Here is a 20,240-nt window from a genome sequence, read left to right as displayed (position 1 = left end):
GGTGAGGGATTTGAGAACAAGGACAAGAACAAGAACTTTAAAATCGAAGTATTGCTTAAACTGGGGCCAACGTAGGTCAATGAGCATGGGGATGATGACTGAATGGGTAGAAGTTTTGAATTACCTCAAGTTTACAAGGGGTAGAATGTGGGAGACTGGCTAGGAGTGCATTGAAATAATCAAATCTAGAGGTAGAGTCAAAGGCACGATTGAGGGTTTCAGCAGCATTTGAGTCTAGACCAACACAAGGTCAGGTAATGTTATGGAGGCTGGAATGTGTAGTCTTAGCGATGTTGTGGATGTGTGGTTGAAAACTCATCTTGGGGTGAAATACGACACCAAAGTTGCAAACAGTCTGGCATTCCATTAAAATTAGACACAGCAGATAGCAGTGAAACTGCTATTTTCACTGCCCTGCATGGCACAACTTGTATGGCATGGGGTGTGGTGGGATGGGATACAAGAAACATAACAGAAAATAATTCTAGAATAAGGAAATACTGGAAGAGCTTGTCTAATAACTACAAGAATAACTTGGTGCTCACTTCTGTATCAATTCAGCTACATACCGTCTTTCTGGACTAAATGATGTGGCTGTTAGTTCTTCTGAGAAAAGCTGATTTGTATCGCGCTTTATAGGCGTCTCCTTGTTGCAGCTGATCATGGCTGTCAGTTAAAACAATGAGAAGAGAAAGAAGTTAAACCGCATTGTCTTATTTTATAGCATTTACTTCAAAATCAGCTTGACTTTCAATGGTTTTGCATCGAACTTGAGCAGTCTTACAAAAAACAAATTGCAATTGAGTTCCAATATAAGTCAGGATTGGAGAACATATAATGTTTTTCTGTGAAATGGATATGTAAGCATTTAATATTAGCCAGAAAGCAACCTTTGCACTATTTAAGCAAAACATTGATCTATTTTTAAGTGAACACAATAGTTTTCAACATTACAGTTGTGCAATTTTACTCTGCATGCTAAATTGAAAAGGTAGTTGGAAGGCAATGCAAATTTGGGGCTGTAGGATAATTGTGAATGGAGAGCGATAAATAGGCAAGGAAACTGAGGAGTTTGAAGTGTTCTAATACTCCTGATTTTTATTCATTCAAATGTGGATCTTCTCACAAAAGGAATGTAAGATTCTCTCTATACTTGCTTGAAGTTTGAAACACACAAATGGTCTGAAGTAGTATAACTAACTTATATATTTTTTCCCCATATGATGCATGATGTCTGATCCCACAAAAACATTATATTAACTAAGACTTCCTATATATTTATGGGCACCTAAATGGTCCAAGCCCATCCTATTTTTCACCAATCAGCCCTGCTGACTTGATTGCTCAGCATCCCTCAATTACTTCTGTCAATACACTAGTAATTATCACCGAAATCCAATTGTGCCATCTTCCACTTATTCTGCAATTCACTTCTTAACTATTAATCTTATTTTTAAACTAGTCTTTCATGGGGTTTGAATAATTTGTTGGGATCAATTGACGTTTAAGATTATATCTCCTTGAAGTATCCTCTTTTCCAAAGAAAATATTCCCAACCTCCCTAGTAATTCATCAAAACTTACATTCCTGACATCTGAAATCATCTGTTACTTTATTCTGCAGTTTAAGAGCAATAATGCCCTCTAATTATGATCATCTAATGATGAGAGCCCCAGATCTAGGATAGAAGATAACTGCTATGTTCACTACTTGTAGTGAAATCACATGTTCATGAATGTTTTAGAATTTTGTTACAAATAGCAACTGCAGGAAATCCACCAACAACACCCCCAGTGCCCCCGGATCTGACTAATACATTATAAACCAAAAACACAACTTCTTTCATACACTCATCTATTCATGTAATTTGGTATCATATCTGGCTTTTCTGCATCCAAGAACAGTGCTAACGGTTTGATAGCTTTACATACAATAATTCCTAGATCATCTTCATGATTGGCATGGTATTAACGCCAATGTTCTCTTGAATAACAGTTTTTTTAGTCCCGTCCTTCCATGCTAAATTTGTTTCTGCTTATCTCTGCTTGGTTGCTCCTGTAAAGTAGGTTCCATTGACTAATGGGATTCAGCACTCCCAGTTTGAGGTCAACTTGGGGTTGGGGGGGGAGGGGGTGTGGAGAAATTATTATTGGCTGTACGTGCTACAAACATACAGCAGGGTCAGGCACCTCTCGATCAACCTCTTGAGTGATTAACAGAACATGATCAGAAGTGATAAAGGTTACCATGCATTGGTTTTAATGGAGCAGGCAACTCAGATCAAAATGCGACCTGAATTCCAGGTCAACTCACTTTACTGTTATTTTGTACAATCTGTGTGCTAGGCAACTGTCGCAAAATGAAGATACAACATTAAGGGCAAGCCTTTGATTGCGATATTGGACCTGAAGGTAAATCTGGTATTAAATGGTTTACCTGTTAATAATAGTTATGCTGTCAAAATTAGAACCATGATATTCTTCTTCAGATGAAAAATAGTGACAATCTAGCTATGCAGGAGGCTTATTACTCTTGCAATCTACAGATATGAAAATCTAAGATTTAACAACTAACAAAAGTTACCTTTACAATGAATATCTGCATTTTCTTTGGGATTGAATAGACTTTTCTTTTCATAGCTTTTCTTAACAACTGGTGTTTTGGCTTCAGGCTGCACGAAGTGATCATCGGTTTTCACATTCAGCTTTTTATTTTCTTTGTTTTCAGATTTCTTTGAAGTAATTTTTTGTTTACCTAGAGATCGTAAATTATCTTCTGAAGAATCTTTAAGTGATCTACATCTTGCTCGCTGAAGTACAAAGATAAAGTTTATTTTACAGAAAGAAAGTTTAGTCATTGGCAGCATTTTCTCTGAGGAAACCCAATGGCTGCAAAGAATGGATTGGAGTGAAATAATATGAAACATTGGCGTACCACTGTACAGTACTAGATTTAACAAGGCGACATGGCACACAAGACACAAAGACCCCTCCTTTGATAAATACATGCAGCAGCTGAATGTTCCCCAACTCCATTTTCTAGGTTGCAATGATGTAACAATTGAAACAATGGGTTTTCACATTGGTCATTCCAACAGGACTTACCTTATTGGGGTTCAAGCCAAAAAAAAAGTTTTAAAAGTTCACCATTTTAAAAGAAAATAATTTCAACATGAATCTGTACAGACTACTTAAGGACTTCACTACAAACACACACACACCATTTTTCTGATTAAGAAAGGAGTGATGGACAAATGTACCAGAGATTGAAAGAATAATAATAGTGGCAGTGAAACGTTATCAAACTGGCAGATGTTTTGCATTGTTTGAATTATATGAATGCTTCATATATCACTCTCTCTCTAAGTTGTGGGGAAACATATGCCAAACAAGCAAATTGGCAGATGTTGCATGTGGTATCTGGTTTCCACTTTTCAAATAAAGCCACAGCTAAATAGAAACTAGCGAATTATTTAATATTAACTGTAATAATACTATGCAGGATTGAAACTATGGTGATTATAATGTACAAAAATTGAAGACAACAACTGAAGGTAGGCAATCTTCCTTCATCCTTCCATCTTTTGCGTGTGGTAGCAGCCCAAAATAATGCATGTTTAAGATGTGCAGGCCTGATAACACCAGCTTCCAGGACCAATCTTCTAGAGGAACGCAGTTGAATCTAGACAGCAATGTTTAGTAAATATGTGAGGATTGCTCAAATGTGATTGTGTTGTGTATATTGTCCAGGAGTGTGAACATTTTCCATCTTATAAATTGACAAGACAGGATTGCGTTATCTTTTTAGGAACTAAAACTGTTTGGAGTAATGTGCATAATATATATGACTCAAGTCTATTGTTAAAAGGTAGAACAAATGTAAGAAAGAGGTGGTATGGTGTTTGATTTTTCGTAAAGTGTAGTGGATCTGAAGTGCAAGTAGTTTTGGTAAAGTAATACAACACTTTATAAAAAAAACTAGAAAAAATTCTGCAAACCTCTGCAACTTGGGGCGTGACTGCAAAATGCAGATCCTCAGAGATGGCATAATCATCTGGGAATTCCACTGATCTGCACATATAGTGGTCATTATCTTCCATATTTTCAAAATTTACATTCGTCTTGGACTGGTAGAACAATTAGAGCTTAAGTTTGCTTCAAAGTATAAAGATTAAACAGTAATAACACAGAAACAGTTTAACATTTTCATCTTCTTCAAAAATACATTTGAAGGATTCACTTCAAACCCACATTATGAAACAACCATTTTCAAATCTAGCTTTTGGAATTCCTACACCAACAGCATAAACATTGACTATTGCTGAAAAAAGTGACATGTTGAAGATGATGATGATAATAATAATGACGTTATTAAGTAGAAGACACTAATAGCATTCCTAAAATACTAAATAATAAAGGGGCAAAAGGATGGGGGGGAGGGGGTGGGGAGGAATAAATACACTATCACTTGAGAAAAACTACTAGGGAAACTAATGGGGCTAAAGGCCGATAAGTCACCTGGGCCTGAGGGGTTGCATTCTAGGATACTAAAGGAAATAGCTGCAGAGATAGTGGATGCAGTGGTAGTACTCTTCCAAGAATCCTTAGACCCTTGAAAAGTCCGAGGACTGGAAACTTGTCAATGTAACACCCTTATTCAAAAAAGGGAAGGAGACGAAAATACAGTTAACTATAGGCTAGTTAGCTTAACATCTGAAAATGGGAAAATGTTGGAGTCTATTATAAAGGATGTAATAGCAGAGCATTTAGAAATGCATCATCTAATCAAGCAGAGTCAGCATGGCTTCATGAAGGGGAAATCATGCCTGACAAATTTATTAGAATTCTTTGAGGAGCTAACAACAAGGATAAAAGGAGAACCAGTAGATATAATATATGCGATTTCCAAAAGGCGTTCGATAAGGTACCACAAATAAGGCTACTTAATAAGAGCCCATGGTGTTGGGGATAGTATATTAGCATGGGTAGAGGACTGGCTAATTAATAGATGGCAGAGTTGGGATACAATGGGCATTTCAGAATGGCAACCTGTAACTAGTGGAGTGCCACAGGGATCAGTGCTGGGGCCACAATTATTTACAATATATATTATTGACTTGGATGACAGAAATGAATGCACTGTCGCCAAGTTTGCAGATGACATAAAATTAGTTGGGATGCAAGTGGTGAGGATACACAAAGACTCTGCAGAGGGATATAAACAGGTTAAGTGAGTGGGCAAAAATGTGGCAGACTGAATATAATGTGGAAAAGTGTGAGTTTATGTACTTTGGCAGCAAGAATAGAGGAGCTGAATATTATTTAAATGGAGAAAGACTGAAGAAAGCTGCAGCACAAATGGATTTGGGGTCATCGTGCATGAATCCAAAAAAAGCTAGCATACAAGTTGAGCAGGTAATAGGTAAGGCAAATGGAATGTTGGCCTTTATTTCAAAGGGAATGAAGTATAAAAATAGGGAAGTCTTGTTAAAACTATACAAAGCGCTAGTTAGACCACACCTAGAATACTGTGAACAGTTTTGGTCCCCTTATCTTAGTAAAGATGTACTGGCATGGAAGCAGTCCAGAGAAGATTCACTAGGTTGATCCCAGGGATGGAAGGATTTTCTTATGAGGAGAGTTGAGTCAGTTGGGCCTGTACTCATTGGAGTTTAGAAGAATGAAAGGCGACGTTAGTGAAACATATAAGATTCTTAGGGGGCTTGACAGGGTAGATGCTGAGAGGTTGTTTCCCCTTGTGGGAGAGGCTAGGACCAGAGGGCATAATCTCAGAGTAAGGGGGTGCCCATTTAAAACAGAGATGAGGGGGAATTTCTTCTCTCATAGGGTAGTGGATCTGTGGAATTCTTTACCGCAGAGGGCTGTAGAGGCTGGGTCATTAAGTATATTCAAGGCTGAGATAGACAGATTTTTAATTAGTAAGGGAATCAAGGGTTATGGGGAAAAGGCAGGAAAGTGGAGTTGAGGATTTTCAGATCAGCCATGATCTCATTGAATGGAAGGGCAGACTCGATGGGCTGAATGGCCTACTTCTGCTCCTATGCCTTATGGTCTTTTTGTCTGGCACTCATCAGGACACTTCGCAAAAACACCAACATCAGGGGAAAATAATAATTTATATTGTATGAGAAGAGTTCTGATTAGTTGGCAAGTGGACCCTGATTGGTAGAGGCGTTGCCATGGAGAATGCACCAATTGATGGTGACTGACAGCTCACTGCCAAGCATTGCTTGAAATTTAAACCAGGCAGCTTGACCCTGATTAGTCAAAGCATTTCCCTTAAGAATGAGTCAGTGAATGGCTGTCGCTTATTTTGTTTAGCTGAAACAGGCGCAATGTGTGTACATGTTCGTTCTGTCTGCAAAAAACAGGCCCTGTGTATTAATATATGTAGCTTCCAGTGCATGCAAATACATCATACCATCGACAATTTTAAATTGGTTGTCAATGTAATTCTTAGCACACAGGGTTATTTAGCAACTGTTGTCCAATTGCAGAATCACATCTAATTTTGGACACTGTTTTGAGTTTTGTAAGCACAGGCTGGTTGGGTACAGTCTGTACCTTGCCCATCGCAAACAAACAGTCTGTTGAGACATGATGTTTGACATGATCCGCCAGTCTTTGGGATGTGCAGTCTACATAGCTAGCATCACACCGGCACTGAAATTCATATACCACATTACTCATTTGTGTGATAGGCAGAACATCTTTTTGGCTTGATGGCAGCATCATGTTAGTGGCGAGTACTACTTGTGCTGCTACTGCTTAGTAGCAGCATGAAACAGCTAGCCTCACCTGTTGCTCAAATTTTTGAGATACCTTGCTGTTCCAACGTAATATGAGGTAGACTGGGCACTTTTCAGGGCCGAAAGTAATGACCTTAGGCCCGTTCATGAGTTTGCCGCAGGATGCCTTTGCTGTAACCTATTTCAGCATCAATCTTGCATGATGAGCAAATGACTCAGGCCCTATTTACAAGGTTGCCGATAAACCGATCTTATAGCGTGTGGAACTGTGAGAATCCCAACGCATATATTGACAAGTGAAGGTAGGCTTGCAGTAGACCATGCTAGAAAACCCCTTGCCAGATTTCTCAACAAGTATGTCAAGGAAGGGGAGTTCATTTGACAGCTCCATTTCAAAGGTGAATTTGAGCGCTGGATGGAGCCCATTAAGACATGTAAAGAGATGATTACATGCAGCTGCGGATTTAATTTTACTAAACATATCATCCACATATCAGAAATATGCAAGGGGTAGGAGGTTAAGTGTCATTCCATCAAAGGCACGTTTCTCATGGAACCCAACAAAGATGTTTGCAAGAGCTGGGCCTAGAGGGGATCCCACCACCTACCCACCTCCTCCCAGATTAAGTCCTTGTTGGGAAAGCTTGTAGTCAGCCTTCCCACTGTGCCACCAATTAAGGCCCTTAAGGGGCAATTAATGCCCAATAAGGGCCTCTACCTACCAGTGCTGGTATTAACCCATTGGCAGGTGGGCCTGTTGCCATGTGGGGAGCACAACATCCAAACTGTGGGGGTTTCTTGTGGTGTCCCAGGGAAGAGTCTGCTGAAAGACATCACCTGCCCTTGCTGCTGAATCCCCTCTTCCACAACTCCCACCCTGCAAAACCCTTCCCGCCACCACTCACCTCTGACCTCAGTCAGTCCATGATCATGGGCTTCTGGTGGATGTCATTCTGCCAGGTGGCTCTGCTGAGCAAGAGCTGCCAGCCTCTGATTGGTCAGCAGATTTCAGCAGGTGGGAATTTCCACCCCCAAGCGTCTTAATCGAGTGCAAGGCCCGCCAGAGGCCTGTTAATTTGTTGACTTGTAATTTGGCAGGCCTTCCAAAAAGGAGGCAGCATGGGTCTCCGTCCTATGATGGGATGACGACAAGATCTCATAGGTAATAAGTTAAAGATTTGTATTCCATTCTTCCAAAATGTAATATCCTGCTCCATGAAGGATGGCACAACCCAGATATTAATCCATTAATTTCACTCTCTTAATCCCCCAGAAAAATTGAAGCAGTAAAAACAGCAGCTAAGTTTTCTGATTGGAAAGGAGGAGATGGAGTGTAAAAGTCGAGATTGAAATTTAAACTCAAATTTGATCCAAGTGCTTTTTTAAAAAAAACATGCTTTTTTAATTAAGCAGCAGTACAGTTACGTTTAAAGAGCTTTATATCATTGCGTTAATTTACAAACAATAATCTTAAAGCTTAGAAAAGATCCTAGAGTGTGGGAAGGACATAGAAAGGACGCAGAGCCTACATATATGTAGAGTTGACAGTTTGTTTCAAGCTCTCTCCTGGCATGGGAATTAAAGAGCAGGTGAATGAACATAGCAATTTCAACTTTTGCAAGCATTTTTCTCGCTGATGGGAATACAATGAATATTCTAGATTGATTTAAATTGTGTGTAAAGTTGATAAGGACTGCAACTCAGTCTAATCTGCAACACTGGCTCTTTTGTAAATCAGGGAGCTGTACCTACAAGATAAATATCTCTTCCTTCCCTCCTCCTCTCAAAAGTATCCCATTTATTTTTAAATATAGAAGTGGATTCTGTAACTGCTGGCTTCATCATTTCTCCTTCAAACTGCTTGCACATCTCTGCACATGCATCTGTGTGCAGTAACGTGGAGACCTCAAATTGAGAATTAATGACCCCATGTCTTAAATTTGCAGTTGGGTCTCTCCTTCCAAAAATGGAATACGCATATTCTCTTTAAAAGTTGACTTTTTTCATTTAGTTACCATATTTACATTGTGAACAAAATTAAATTGTTTAGATTCATTTATGAAGTTTTCAAAATGAATATCTCACCTTCAGTTCCCCCAGAGGTGTTGAAGGCATACTACGCTCTTCATTGCAAGAGAACAAGCGGACAGGCTTGCCATGGTTCTTCTTACGTAACAGTAGCAGGTAGGCAGCTGTTATTCTATCATACTTCCACTAAACAAAAGAATATAGAGATAAATTTTAAAAAGTAAAAAGGTGCGCTATTTGAGAAAATCATAGCTTTTAATGGCACATTTGCCTGTTAACTACTATCTTCGTAATCTCTTTAGTCCTTTTCTATTGAGAAACCAAAGTCAAAAAGACCAGTAACTGTCATGCAGATCACCAAAGCTGAAAAGATTAAAAAGGGTGCTAAAATAGGAAGTTGTGAGTTAATGACAACTAAGATCTGGCTTTGAAAGCCTATCGATTGCAAGATGAAGGAGGGATGAAAGGGGTAAAAAGTACTCGCTTTCCAGTTCCTGGAAAGGAAAAGTTAAGAGTTGAGAACCAGAGGTGAATCTGGTTTTAATTGCAACTAAGAAACAAAACATACAGGGAGTACTCAAGAGCTGGAAGAAAGGATTGCTAGCTGATCAATGAAGGTAGTAAATTTGGAATTTATATATTTTATGGAGGATGGAAGGGCTACCTCAGGAGCAGATATCTTTGAAGTTCAGCAAGCAGAAAATCTGACAGGTTGGGCAGGAATGAAACTTGTGTGGCCATTACAGTACAACAGAATGGGCTATAGAGGGAGATAATTTCAGATCACTATCAACTGTAGCATTAGAACAGCAAATTGAGAAGGACAAGTTACAGACGTAACCACGATCAGCCTTTGAAAGGGACCAGAAGGACTAACTACTGGATGGTCAGGAAAAAAGCAATTATTCAATATGGTTGCACATGCCATATTTAACAGTGAATTTATAGAAGTTACAACAAGCAAAGATAAAAAGTTACCTTAGGATGTTTCAGACTCATTAAGGTTTCACGTGAAAATGAGAAATTTTGGAAAAGAGAGGAACATGGAAACATAGAAAATAGGAGGAGTAGGCCATTTGGCCCTTTGAGCCTGCTCCGGCATTTATCATGATCATGGCTGATCATCCAGCTCAATAGCCTGCTCCCGCTTTCTCCCCATATCGTTTGATCCCTTTTGCTCCAAGAGCTATATCTAACTCCTTCTTGAAAACATACAATGTTTTGGCCTCAACTACATTCTGTGGTAGCAAATTCCACAGGCTCACCACTCTCTGGGTGAAGAAATTTCTCCTCATCTCAGTCCTAAATGGTCTACTCCGTATCCTTAGACGGTGGCCCTTGGTTCTGAACTCCCCGCCATTGGGAACATCCTTCCTGCATCTACTCTGTCCGGTCCTGTTAGAATTTTATAGGGTTCTAGGAGATCTCCCCCCCCCCTCATTCTTCTGAACTCCAGTGAATATAATCCTAATCGACTCAATCTCTCCTCATATGTCAGTCCTGCCAGCCCAGGAATCAGTCTGGTAAACCTTTGCTCCACTCCTTCGATAGCAAGAACATCCTTCCTCAGATAAGGAGACCAAAACTGCACACAAAATTCCAGGTGTGGTCTCACCAAGGTCCTGTATAAGTGCAGCAAGACATCCATGCTCCTGTACTTGAATCCTCTCGCTATGAAGGCCAACATACCGTTTGCCTTCTTTACCGCCTGCACCTGCATGCTTACCGTCAGCGACTGGTGTACGAGGACACCCAGGTCTCGTTGCACATTCCCCTCTCAATTTATAGCCAGATAATAATCTGCCTTCCTGTTTTTGCTACCAAAATGGATAACATCATATTTATCCACATTATACTGCATCTGCCATGCGTTTGCCCACTCACTCAGCTTGTCCAAATCACACTGAAGCATCTCTGCATCCTCCTCACAGCTCACCCTCCCACCCAGCTTTGCGTCATCTGCAAATTTGGAGATATTACATTTAATTACCTCATCTAAGTCATTAATATATATTGTGAATAGCTGGGTTCCCAGCACTGATGCCTGCGGTACCCCACTAGTCACTGTCTGCCATTTGGAAAAAGACCTATTTATTCCTACACTCTGTTTCCTGTCTGCCAACCAGTTTTCTATCCATCTCAATACACTACCCCCAATCCCATGCGCTTTAATTTTACACACTAATCTCTTATGTGGGACTTTGTTGAAAGCCTTCTGAAAGTCCAAATAAACCACATCCACTGGCTCCCCCTCATCAACTCTTCTGGTTACATTCTTGAAAAATTCCAGTAGATTTGTCAAGCATGATTTCCCTTTCGTAAATCCATGCTGATTCTGTCTGATTCTGCCACTGTTTTCCAAGTGCTCAGCAATTAAATCTTTTATAATGGACTCTAGAATTTTCCCCATTACCGATGTCAGGCTGACTGGTCTATAATTCCCTGTTTTCTCTCTAGCTCCCTTTTTAAATAGTGAGGTTACATTAGCTACCCTCCAATCTGTAGGAACTGTTCCAGAGTCTATAGAATCTCGGAAGAGGACCACCAATGCATCCACTATTTCTAGGTTCACTTCCTTAAGTACTCTGGGATGTAGATTATCAGGCATCACCAAAGCAAGATCCACCATTAGCTTTAATAGAAGGGGAAGAGTGATGTGCAAAACCTTCCATGCTAGCTATGACAACATTAGTTACTTCAGTGGCATAGACCAGAGGGTCAAATAGTTTTTTTTTTTTAAAAAAAAGAGCTGTTAGATTAGGGAAAAGCATTAAAGAATTCTCAAAGACTATTCCTATAAGTATGTCTGAATCTTAAATGCTTTTACGGAAGGCATTTTTAACACCCCGTCACACTCTGAGCAATTTACCAGTTTACTAACTTATGTCAAATAAGAAAAGATTGATCTACTATTTGATACAATAGAAGCAATTTAATCAAAACATTTAATTGGAAACCAATATGTCTTGATTACTTGAATATTCTGTGCTATCTTCTGACCTGTTGGTATTTGAGTTAGTTCTGAGATTCAGTTCAGCATACAAACAAAGCTAACCCTTAAATATCCTATAGCAATTCTCCTGCTAACTCGATAGGTAGGATTTTACCATCTCATTGAACCAATCAGCTGAACCTTAGGGCATCAAGGAAAATTGATACTGAACTTTTGTCTCTTTAAACCAGACATTTCTTTATCGCATTTTTGTGAAATTACTTCAACTGTAACACAGCCCATCTGAACCTTCATTTACTTTGTGAATGATGAGTGAATTTTGAAATTAACTTTTATTCATTAAGTTTTTTTAAAGCCGGTATAACCGTAGCTAGATAGGAGAGTGTTTATTAAATAAATAGTCCCAAATTGAATGTGGACTTCTGCTGCATTTGGTATTACAAAGATACATCTGCAATAGCTATCAGATAAAACACACAAATCAGAGTTGGGCTTGAAAATTTTCACCCACCCGTGTGTCCACCCAAAAGTACTTAAATGGGAGAAAATATCCTAGCTAAAGCTGTAACCCTCAACATTTTATGTTGACGAGCTGGGCAAATATCTGGTTAGGAATGCCACTGAACATTAAAGACAAGTATAGATAGAGAATCTTTAATAGCTTAACATTGTGGTTCTTGAGCAGCTGAGAATATCCAAGGAATGGAACTAACTGGTTAAGGATTAATATCTATGGCATAAACTGCATGCTCGCTAAATACGCCGGAGTTTTGACAGATTTATTTTATGTGGAGAAATTTTGCACAGCCTTTGCACAGTTGGGGGGTAGAGGTGCAATTGGGCTCAGTGGTAGCTGTTTTGTTGGGCGCTAGTTACAAAATGGCATCTGTGATGTAAGCATGTAATCTCTGATATGAGGTGCAACGGAAATTATATTTGTAAAGAGGGTAGTGCACACGCACACTATAATGTCCACTGGAAGTATGCAGAGCAAGCAGATCATGATGCCAATTAGCATGTAACGCCAGAGCTGCTCTTTTGAAACCCCATGCTCCAGCCTAAACCCTCTCAACCTCACAACTGGATAACTTTAAGCAGCAGGGGGGAAGTGTGGGAAGTTCCGATCGGCACCCCAGATTGGGGGCGCGCTGCTGCTTTATGTGGGCGGGCCAATTAAGGCCTGTCCCCAGCGTGGCGTCTGCCAGGAAGTGCTGTGCAGGCGGTGGGTGGGGGAAGAAGATTCCGTCAGCCAGGAGTGTGCTCTTTTGCACATGTGCGCAAAAGAGCACACAGATCTCTGAGGCAAAGTGCTGTCTCAGGGAGATCGGCTCCGATTTAAAACTTTAAATAAAGGAGATTTAAAAATTTCCCTGCCAGGTCCCCTCATGTGACACTGTCACATGAATTGGGATATGTCCATAACTTTTATTTAAACATTTAATAAAAATTTAAATACCCTCATGGAACCTCATCCTGCCCGTGGATGAAGTTTCATGTTTTTTCAGAAGCCCGCCTGGGCTCCCAGCCTGCCCGTCAACCTTAAGGCTGGATAGGCAGGTCCATCATCATGTTAATTAGTTTTTTTAATGGCCTTAATAGGCCGAACTGAAAATCTAAATGACACGGGGTGACGTCGGGACACACGCCCGATGTATCCCTGCGTCATTTTCCACATCGGTGAGCAGGCCCCTCCCCTGCTTGCCGACCAGAAAAACCTGCCTTAGCAGTTTGTGTGTTGAAAGTACACCAAGAGTGCTGTTAAGTAGGAAGTCCAGGATTTTGATCCAACGACAGCAAAGAAACCGTGATATATTTCCAAGTCAGAATGGTGTGAGACTGGAGTGGAACTTGCAGATGGTGGTATTCCCGTGCACCCACTGCCCTTGTTCTCATCAGTGGTAGAGATCACTGGTTGGATGGAGCTGTTGAAGAAGCCCTGGTGAGTTGCTGTGGTGCATCTTGTAAGTGGTATACACTGCAGACACTGCATGCTGGAGGTAGAGCGAATGAATGTTTAAGTTAGCGACTGGGATACAAATTAAGTGGGCTGCTTTGTTCTGGATGACATCGAACTTGAATGTTGTCAGATCTGCACTCATCCAGGCAAATGGGGAATATCTCATCAGACTCCTGAACTGTACTTTGTGGATGATGGATAGGTTTTACATAGTCAGGAGGTAAGTTACTCATTGCAGGATATCCAGCCTTTGACATTGTATTTATGTAGCTTGCCCAGTTAAGTTCTCGCCAATGGTGACACCCATGATGTTGATGGTAGGGTATTCAACAATAGTAATCTTATTGAATATTAGGTGGTGTTGGATAGGCTCTCTTGTTGGAGATATTTATTACCTGGCACTTGTGTGGCATGTATGTTACTCGCCACTTAGAACAAGCTTGAATTTGTCCAGGTATTGTTGCATGCGGGCACGGACAGTGTTGTTAGCCAAGGAGTTGCAATTAGAACGGAACACTGTGCAATCATCAGCCAACATTTTATTTCTGGTCTTATGATGCAGAGAAGGTCATTGTGAAGCAGCTGAAGATAGTTGGGTAGGACATTGCCTTGAGGAACTCCTACTGCAAAATCCTGGGGCTGAAATGATTGGCCTCCAACAACAACCACCACCTTCCTTTTGTACTAAATATAAAAAACTCTAGTCAGTGGAGAGCTTTCCCCGATTTCCATTTACTCAGGCATTTTAGTGTTATGTTCAGTTAAATGATATCTTGATATCAAGTACAGTCAATGCCATCTCACCGACAGAATTCAATTCTTTTGTCCATGTTTGGCCCAAGACTGTAATGAAGTCTGGAGCTGACTGGTACTGGAGGAATCCAAACCGAGCATTATTGTGCTTAACTGCATCAGAGTGAACACATCTGCAGTAGATGTCTCAGTCTCAAATCTATCTGGCTCAGAGTGTTTGAGTTGGAGTGCACATTAGAGACACTCCAACGAATGAAGGAAGGGGAACAGTATATGGACATTTTGCCCCCAACTTTGATCACACCTTATGGTTCAGAATGGGCTTGTTGTGACAGAGTGCACAGTGTAAGAAGAACCCAGGTAAGATAGAGAATGAGGATCTGATTGTATTCAACAGGTACCATGTACTTGCTACCTGTGAGGATAAGGATGAAGAATGTCAGAAGGATAGCCATGGCCCCTGGAGGACAAGGCTGGTTGAAAGGTGGAAAGGGGCAAGGAAGCAAAATGTACTAATTGTCGGAGATTCAATAATCAGGGGACCGATAGCATTCTTTGGAAGCATGATCAAGAAATCCACATAGTATATTGCCTGATTGGTGCCAGGATAAGGAACATGTCGGACTGGCTTGTAAGGATATTAAGACAGGGACTGGGAGGATCCAGTCATTGTGTCCATGTTGGGACCAACAACATAGGAAAGAATGTTGTTGGCAAGATGTCTTGTTTAGAGAGTGCCAGGAACTAGGAGCTAAATTAAAGCACAGGATCTCAAGAGTTATAATCTCTGGATTTTCACCCACGCCAAAGGCAAGTTAGTGTTGTGAGAAGCAAATTACAGAGTTGTACACATGACTAAAGGATGGTGTGGGAAGGAGGGGTTCAATTTCATGAGATACTTGCTCCAGTATTGGGACAGGAAGGAACTGCATCGTTGGGACAGACTCCACTTGAGCTGGATTGGGATCAGAATCCTAATGGAAAGGATTAATAGGACAGTCACAAGGACTTTATAGTCATAAGTATGGGGGTGGGGGAAGGCTTGGTTGCAAAAGATAGTATTAATAATAATTCAAAAACAAACAAAAGGGAAGAGAGTAGAGTAACCATTACAAATTATGCAAAAGTGAAACAGGTACATAAATTGATTAAACCAAGGAGAGAGAAATATGAAACATGTGAATAAAACATTTGAGTCCAAAATAAGAATTCTGTTTACAAACACAGAATATAAACAAAAAAATTGAGTGAATTGGTGGCATGGATTCTACTTGGAGGTTATGGTATGGTAGCCAGTATGAAGACATGGCTGCATATACCAATTTACAAGGTCTGTTGGAAAGATAGGCAAAATGGTATAGGGGAGGAGTAGCCTGAGTAATAAGGATGAAATCACTTCAATGATGAAAGGATATAATAGAAAAGGATATAATAGGAAATGATTTAAGACTGTAGTTGGAAATGCATATAGGTCCTCTGGTAGCAGTTGTGAAGTGGTAGATTGCATAAATGCAAAGATTAGATAATCATGCAGCAAAGAGTGGTTTTATGGGGAATTTTAACTTTCATATAGATTGGGACAAGTAGACCAGCACACGTCTGGAAAGTAGTGAATTTCTTGAGTGCACCCGGGAAAGTTTTCTGCAACATTATATCCTAGAACCAAGAAGGAGCATGCTATATTAGATCTGGTATGAGCCAGATTTAGTTAACAGTCTAACCATATGTGAACATTTATCTAATAAAGAGCATAATATGATTGAATTCAACGTAGTGTTTGAAAGGGAGAAACACAAAACAGCTAAGATTCTAGATTTAGTTAAAGCTGACTTCACTGGGATGAACCAGGGACTGTCCACAGTAAACTGGGCAAATCAGTTAATGTGTAGAATGATAAAGGATCAGTAACTGTTCAAAAAGGAATTTAGCATAATAGAGAACCAGTTCAAACCCTTAAGTGTCAGGAACTCTGCTTGCCAAACAAAGTGTCAGAGACAACTAAAAAGGTAGGAAATCACATAAAATTAAAAGAAAAAGCATTCCCAAAAGCACAGATCCTGGCAATGGGAAAAGATACAAAAAACAGCAAGGACTTAAAAAATGGTAAGAGCTACAGCAAGGGAATAAGAGACGAAAATTGCAAGGTATATCAAAATCAAAAATTTTTACAACTATATTAGAAAAACGGGTGGTCACGAGCAATGGAGGCCTTTGACAACTGCTAACTGTGACACTGTCCATGAAAATTAGGAACTGATGGACATGCTGGATAAAGAACACAAGTACAAATCAGGAGTGTGATGGAATGTTCTCCACTTGCCTGGATGAGTGCAGCTCCAACAACACTCAAGAAGCTCGACACCACCCAGGACAAAGCAGCCTGCTTGATTGGCACCCCACCCAAAAACAGTCACTCCCTCCACCACCCACGCACTGTGGCAGCAGTGTGTACCATCTACAAGATGCACTGCAGGAACTCACCAAGACTCATCAGACTGCACCTGTCAAATCGACAACATGCTGCCAACTAGGAAGACAAGGGAACACCGCCACCTGGAAGTTCCCCTCCATGCCACACACCACCCTGACTTAGAAATATATCGCCGTTCCTTCACTGTTGCTGGGTCAAAATTCTGAAGCTACCTCCCCAACGGCACTGTTGTAGCTACACCACATGGGCTGCAGCGGTTCAAGGCAACAGCTCACTGCTACCTTCTAAAGGGCAATTAGGGAATGGATAATCAATTCTGGCCTTGCCAGTGACACCCAATCCCATGAACAAATATCAAAAACAAAAACCTTAGAATGGTTACGCAGCACAGAAGGAGACCATTTGGCCTGTAGAGTCTTTGCTAGCTCTCTGCAAGAACTCAGCTAGTCTCACTCATTCACCCTTTTGAGTAAGATCTTGCATTTTTTGCCATTCGCCTTCTAATCTTGTCCTCTAGTTCTCGATCTTTCCATCAATGTGAACTTTTACTTCATATCCACTCTGTCTAGACCCATTATGATTTTAAACACTCCTGTCAAATCTCTTCTCAAGCCTCTCTTCTCGAAGGACAACTCCAACTTCTCCAATCTATCCACATAACTGAAGTCTTTCATCCCTGGAGCCATTCTCGTTAATCTTTTCTACCCCCTCTCTACAGCCTTCACATCCTTCCCAAAGTGCAGTGCCCAGAATTGGACACAATACTCCAACTGGGGCTGTAGCAGTGTTTTATAAAAGTTCATCATAACTTCCTTGCTTTTGTACTCTATGCCTTTATTTATATGTCTTATTATCTGCCTTCTCACCCTGCCCTACCACCTTCAACTATTTGTGCACATAGAGCCCCAGGCCTCTCTGTTCCTGCACCTCCTTTAAAATTGCACCTTAAGTTAATATTTCCTCTTATTCATCCTACCAAAATGTATCATGTCACACTTCTCTGCATTCAATTTCATCTGCCAGGTGTCTACCCATTCCACCAGCCTGTCTTTATACTCTTGAAGTTTATCATTATCCTCCTCATAGTTCGCAATGCTTCCAAGTTTTTTTGCATCAGTATTTACTGTAGAGGAAGCAGTCAGTATGCCAGACAGCCCAGGGAAAGCAACATTGAATCAGGGACAGGGATTCAGCAAAATAAACATAAGCAAAATAATATAAAAAATAACAACATTAAAAAATGGCAAATCTCCAGGACCAGATTGTTTCCATCCCAAGGTCTTAAAGGATATAGGTGAGAAAACGGCAGATGCCCAAATGATTATCTTCCAAAGCTCTCTTCGTCTGGGAACCATTTCTTTAGATTGGGAAAATTACACATGCTGCTCCATTATAGTAAAAAGGTGAGAGAGGAAAAGCAGGGAATAATAGACCGGTAAACCTAACATCAGTTCTCAAGAAATTGCTGGAGTTTATAATTAAGAATGGGGGTGACTTAACACCTTGAAAATTTTTAGGTGAACTGAGTAAGCCAGCATGGATTTAAGGGGTAGGTCATGCCTGACAAATCCATTTGAATTTTTTGAAGAGGATAGTGGACAGGGAAATGCTGTGTATGTTATTTATAGGGACATCCAGAAAGCATTTGATAAAGTCCCTCATAAGAGACTGTTAGCTAAGGTTGAAGCCCATGGAACTGGAGGCAAATTAAGGAACTGGTTAGGAAACTGGCTGAGCCACAGGAGACTAGTGACAATGGAAGGTACACTAATTGGCAGGATGTGACTAATGGTTTCCTGTGAGGATCTGTGTTGGAGCCTTAAGCCACTTGAGCGTACAAGACATCTCTCTCTCTTTCCACTTCCTCCACTAAGACCTCCAGTTTAATGTCTGAAAATCCAGGTACCTGCTTTCTCCCATGGTCAGCCACTTTTTTCCAGGTCAGATTCAGTTTTAGAACAGCTCCAGAACTTGCACAAGTGAAAATGTTCCCACACCCCACCTCCTTTAAGAGGTGCAGGCTAGCTTTAGATAGTGCAAGTTAATAATGATATTTGGCACAGTTAATGCTGACTTCATTCAGAAATTATTATAATGAACAGGCAGCATGAAGTTGGCATGCTGCTGGTATTACAGAGGTATGGATGGGTTAATCACACCATGATCCCTGCGACTGTTTGCGGGACTATCCAAGTTTAACTAAGGGGCTTGAAGTGCTGAATGATCTTTATGTTCTTATGTACTGTCTGGGTATATCGCACTTTGGAGGCCAGAGGGTATCGGAAATAGATAACAGTCAGGTCATTGATGTGCAATGGATTCCTACTCTTGATAAATTTTGTACTAAAAAATTTAAATTATCCAATAATTTTAAGTGAGTGACATGAACACAACAAAATGGGAATTCAGTGCTTAAAAAATAGAATCCTCTGATAATTTGAATTAAGTGATCTTTCAACAAATTATAGTAAATGAGGCAAAGGAAAACAGCTCAAGTGGCTGGTTTCAGTCTGGGTTTGCCAAAAAATCTAGTTGGAGTTGTAAATGGTCACTATCATGAAACTGCTTTGACGCAATTAATATACCACAGTAATAGAATGATTGCACAGAAACCAATAACCCATGTTGCAAACATCCAGTAGAAGCAATTAAATTTCAAAAATATGCATTGGCAAATCCAAAACTGGTATCAGAATGAAATCAGTACAATTAACAAATGCAAAAAACTTTCAATAATATGGAAGAAGTTTTCTACTGCTGACCCAGAATAATTAGCAAAACATGAAATGGGAGCTTTGGTTGCTGCATAAATAAATGAAACACTGATGGCTGAAGACATAGCCCACTGCTCCTTGTTAAAAATACAAAACTAAAACTCAGTTTGACTTCAAGTACCTAGTAACTAACTCCTACAGCAGACATGCTATTTCACGGTAAGCGAACATGATCACTTGAAATTTCACTATAAAATAGATGGCACAAGATCATGATAAAGCAGAAAGTCCTCCTTTAATATTGAGCACAACATAAAAACATTGGGAGGAATAGTCCAATTGTAGCATAATTGTAGTCCAATTTAAGCATAAATCAGTACAGGAGAATAGCTGTATCAGGACTCTAGATATCCAAGACAACATGAGGAACCATTTATTTTACACACAAGGACTATTAACCTTGGAGGCAGATTCTTACCTCTGTCACCAAATTGGACATACTCTTTTTTGAGCGTTTGAAGAACACAGATAACTCTGTAATGCAGTCCTCATCAAGATGGCCAATCTGCAAGTTAAAATATTCATGAAGAAAAAGAAAAGTAAGATTAACTTAATACTGCAGGTACTCTATTTTT

General features: G+C 40.1%; 1 protein-coding gene across 3 annotated transcripts in view; it reads right to left on the bottom strand.

Moving 5' to 3' along the window:
- The window catches only part of melk (maternal embryonic leucine zipper kinase), a 121,708-nt gene that overhangs the window by 23,252 nt on the left and 78,216 nt on the right, over positions 1–20,240 (bottom strand). For 2 of the 3 annotated variants that reach the window (XM_041185412.1, XM_041185413.1), the window contains exons 11-15: positions 20,084–20,170; positions 8,855–8,983; positions 3,998–4,126; positions 2,584–2,809; positions 570–666 (exon numbers count right to left, since the gene is read on the bottom strand). In XM_041185412.1, the coding sequence (XP_041041346.1) occupies positions 570–666; positions 2,584–2,809; positions 3,998–4,126; positions 8,855–8,983; positions 20,084–20,170 (668 nt within the window). The remainder of the gene's footprint in view (positions 1–569; positions 667–2,583; positions 2,810–3,997; positions 4,127–8,854; positions 8,984–20,083; positions 20,171–20,240) is intronic. The other variant, XM_041185414.1, reaches the window with a different exon arrangement.

The sequence above is a fragment of the Carcharodon carcharias genome, chromosome 4, assembly GCF_017639515.1.
Source record: "Carcharodon carcharias isolate sCarCar2 chromosome 4, sCarCar2.pri, whole genome shotgun sequence".
NCBI lineage: Eukaryota > Metazoa > Chordata > Chondrichthyes > Lamniformes > Lamnidae > Carcharodon > Carcharodon carcharias.
The sequence above is the reverse complement of the archived record's forward strand: the minus strand, read 5'-3'. Positions and strand labels throughout refer to the sequence as shown.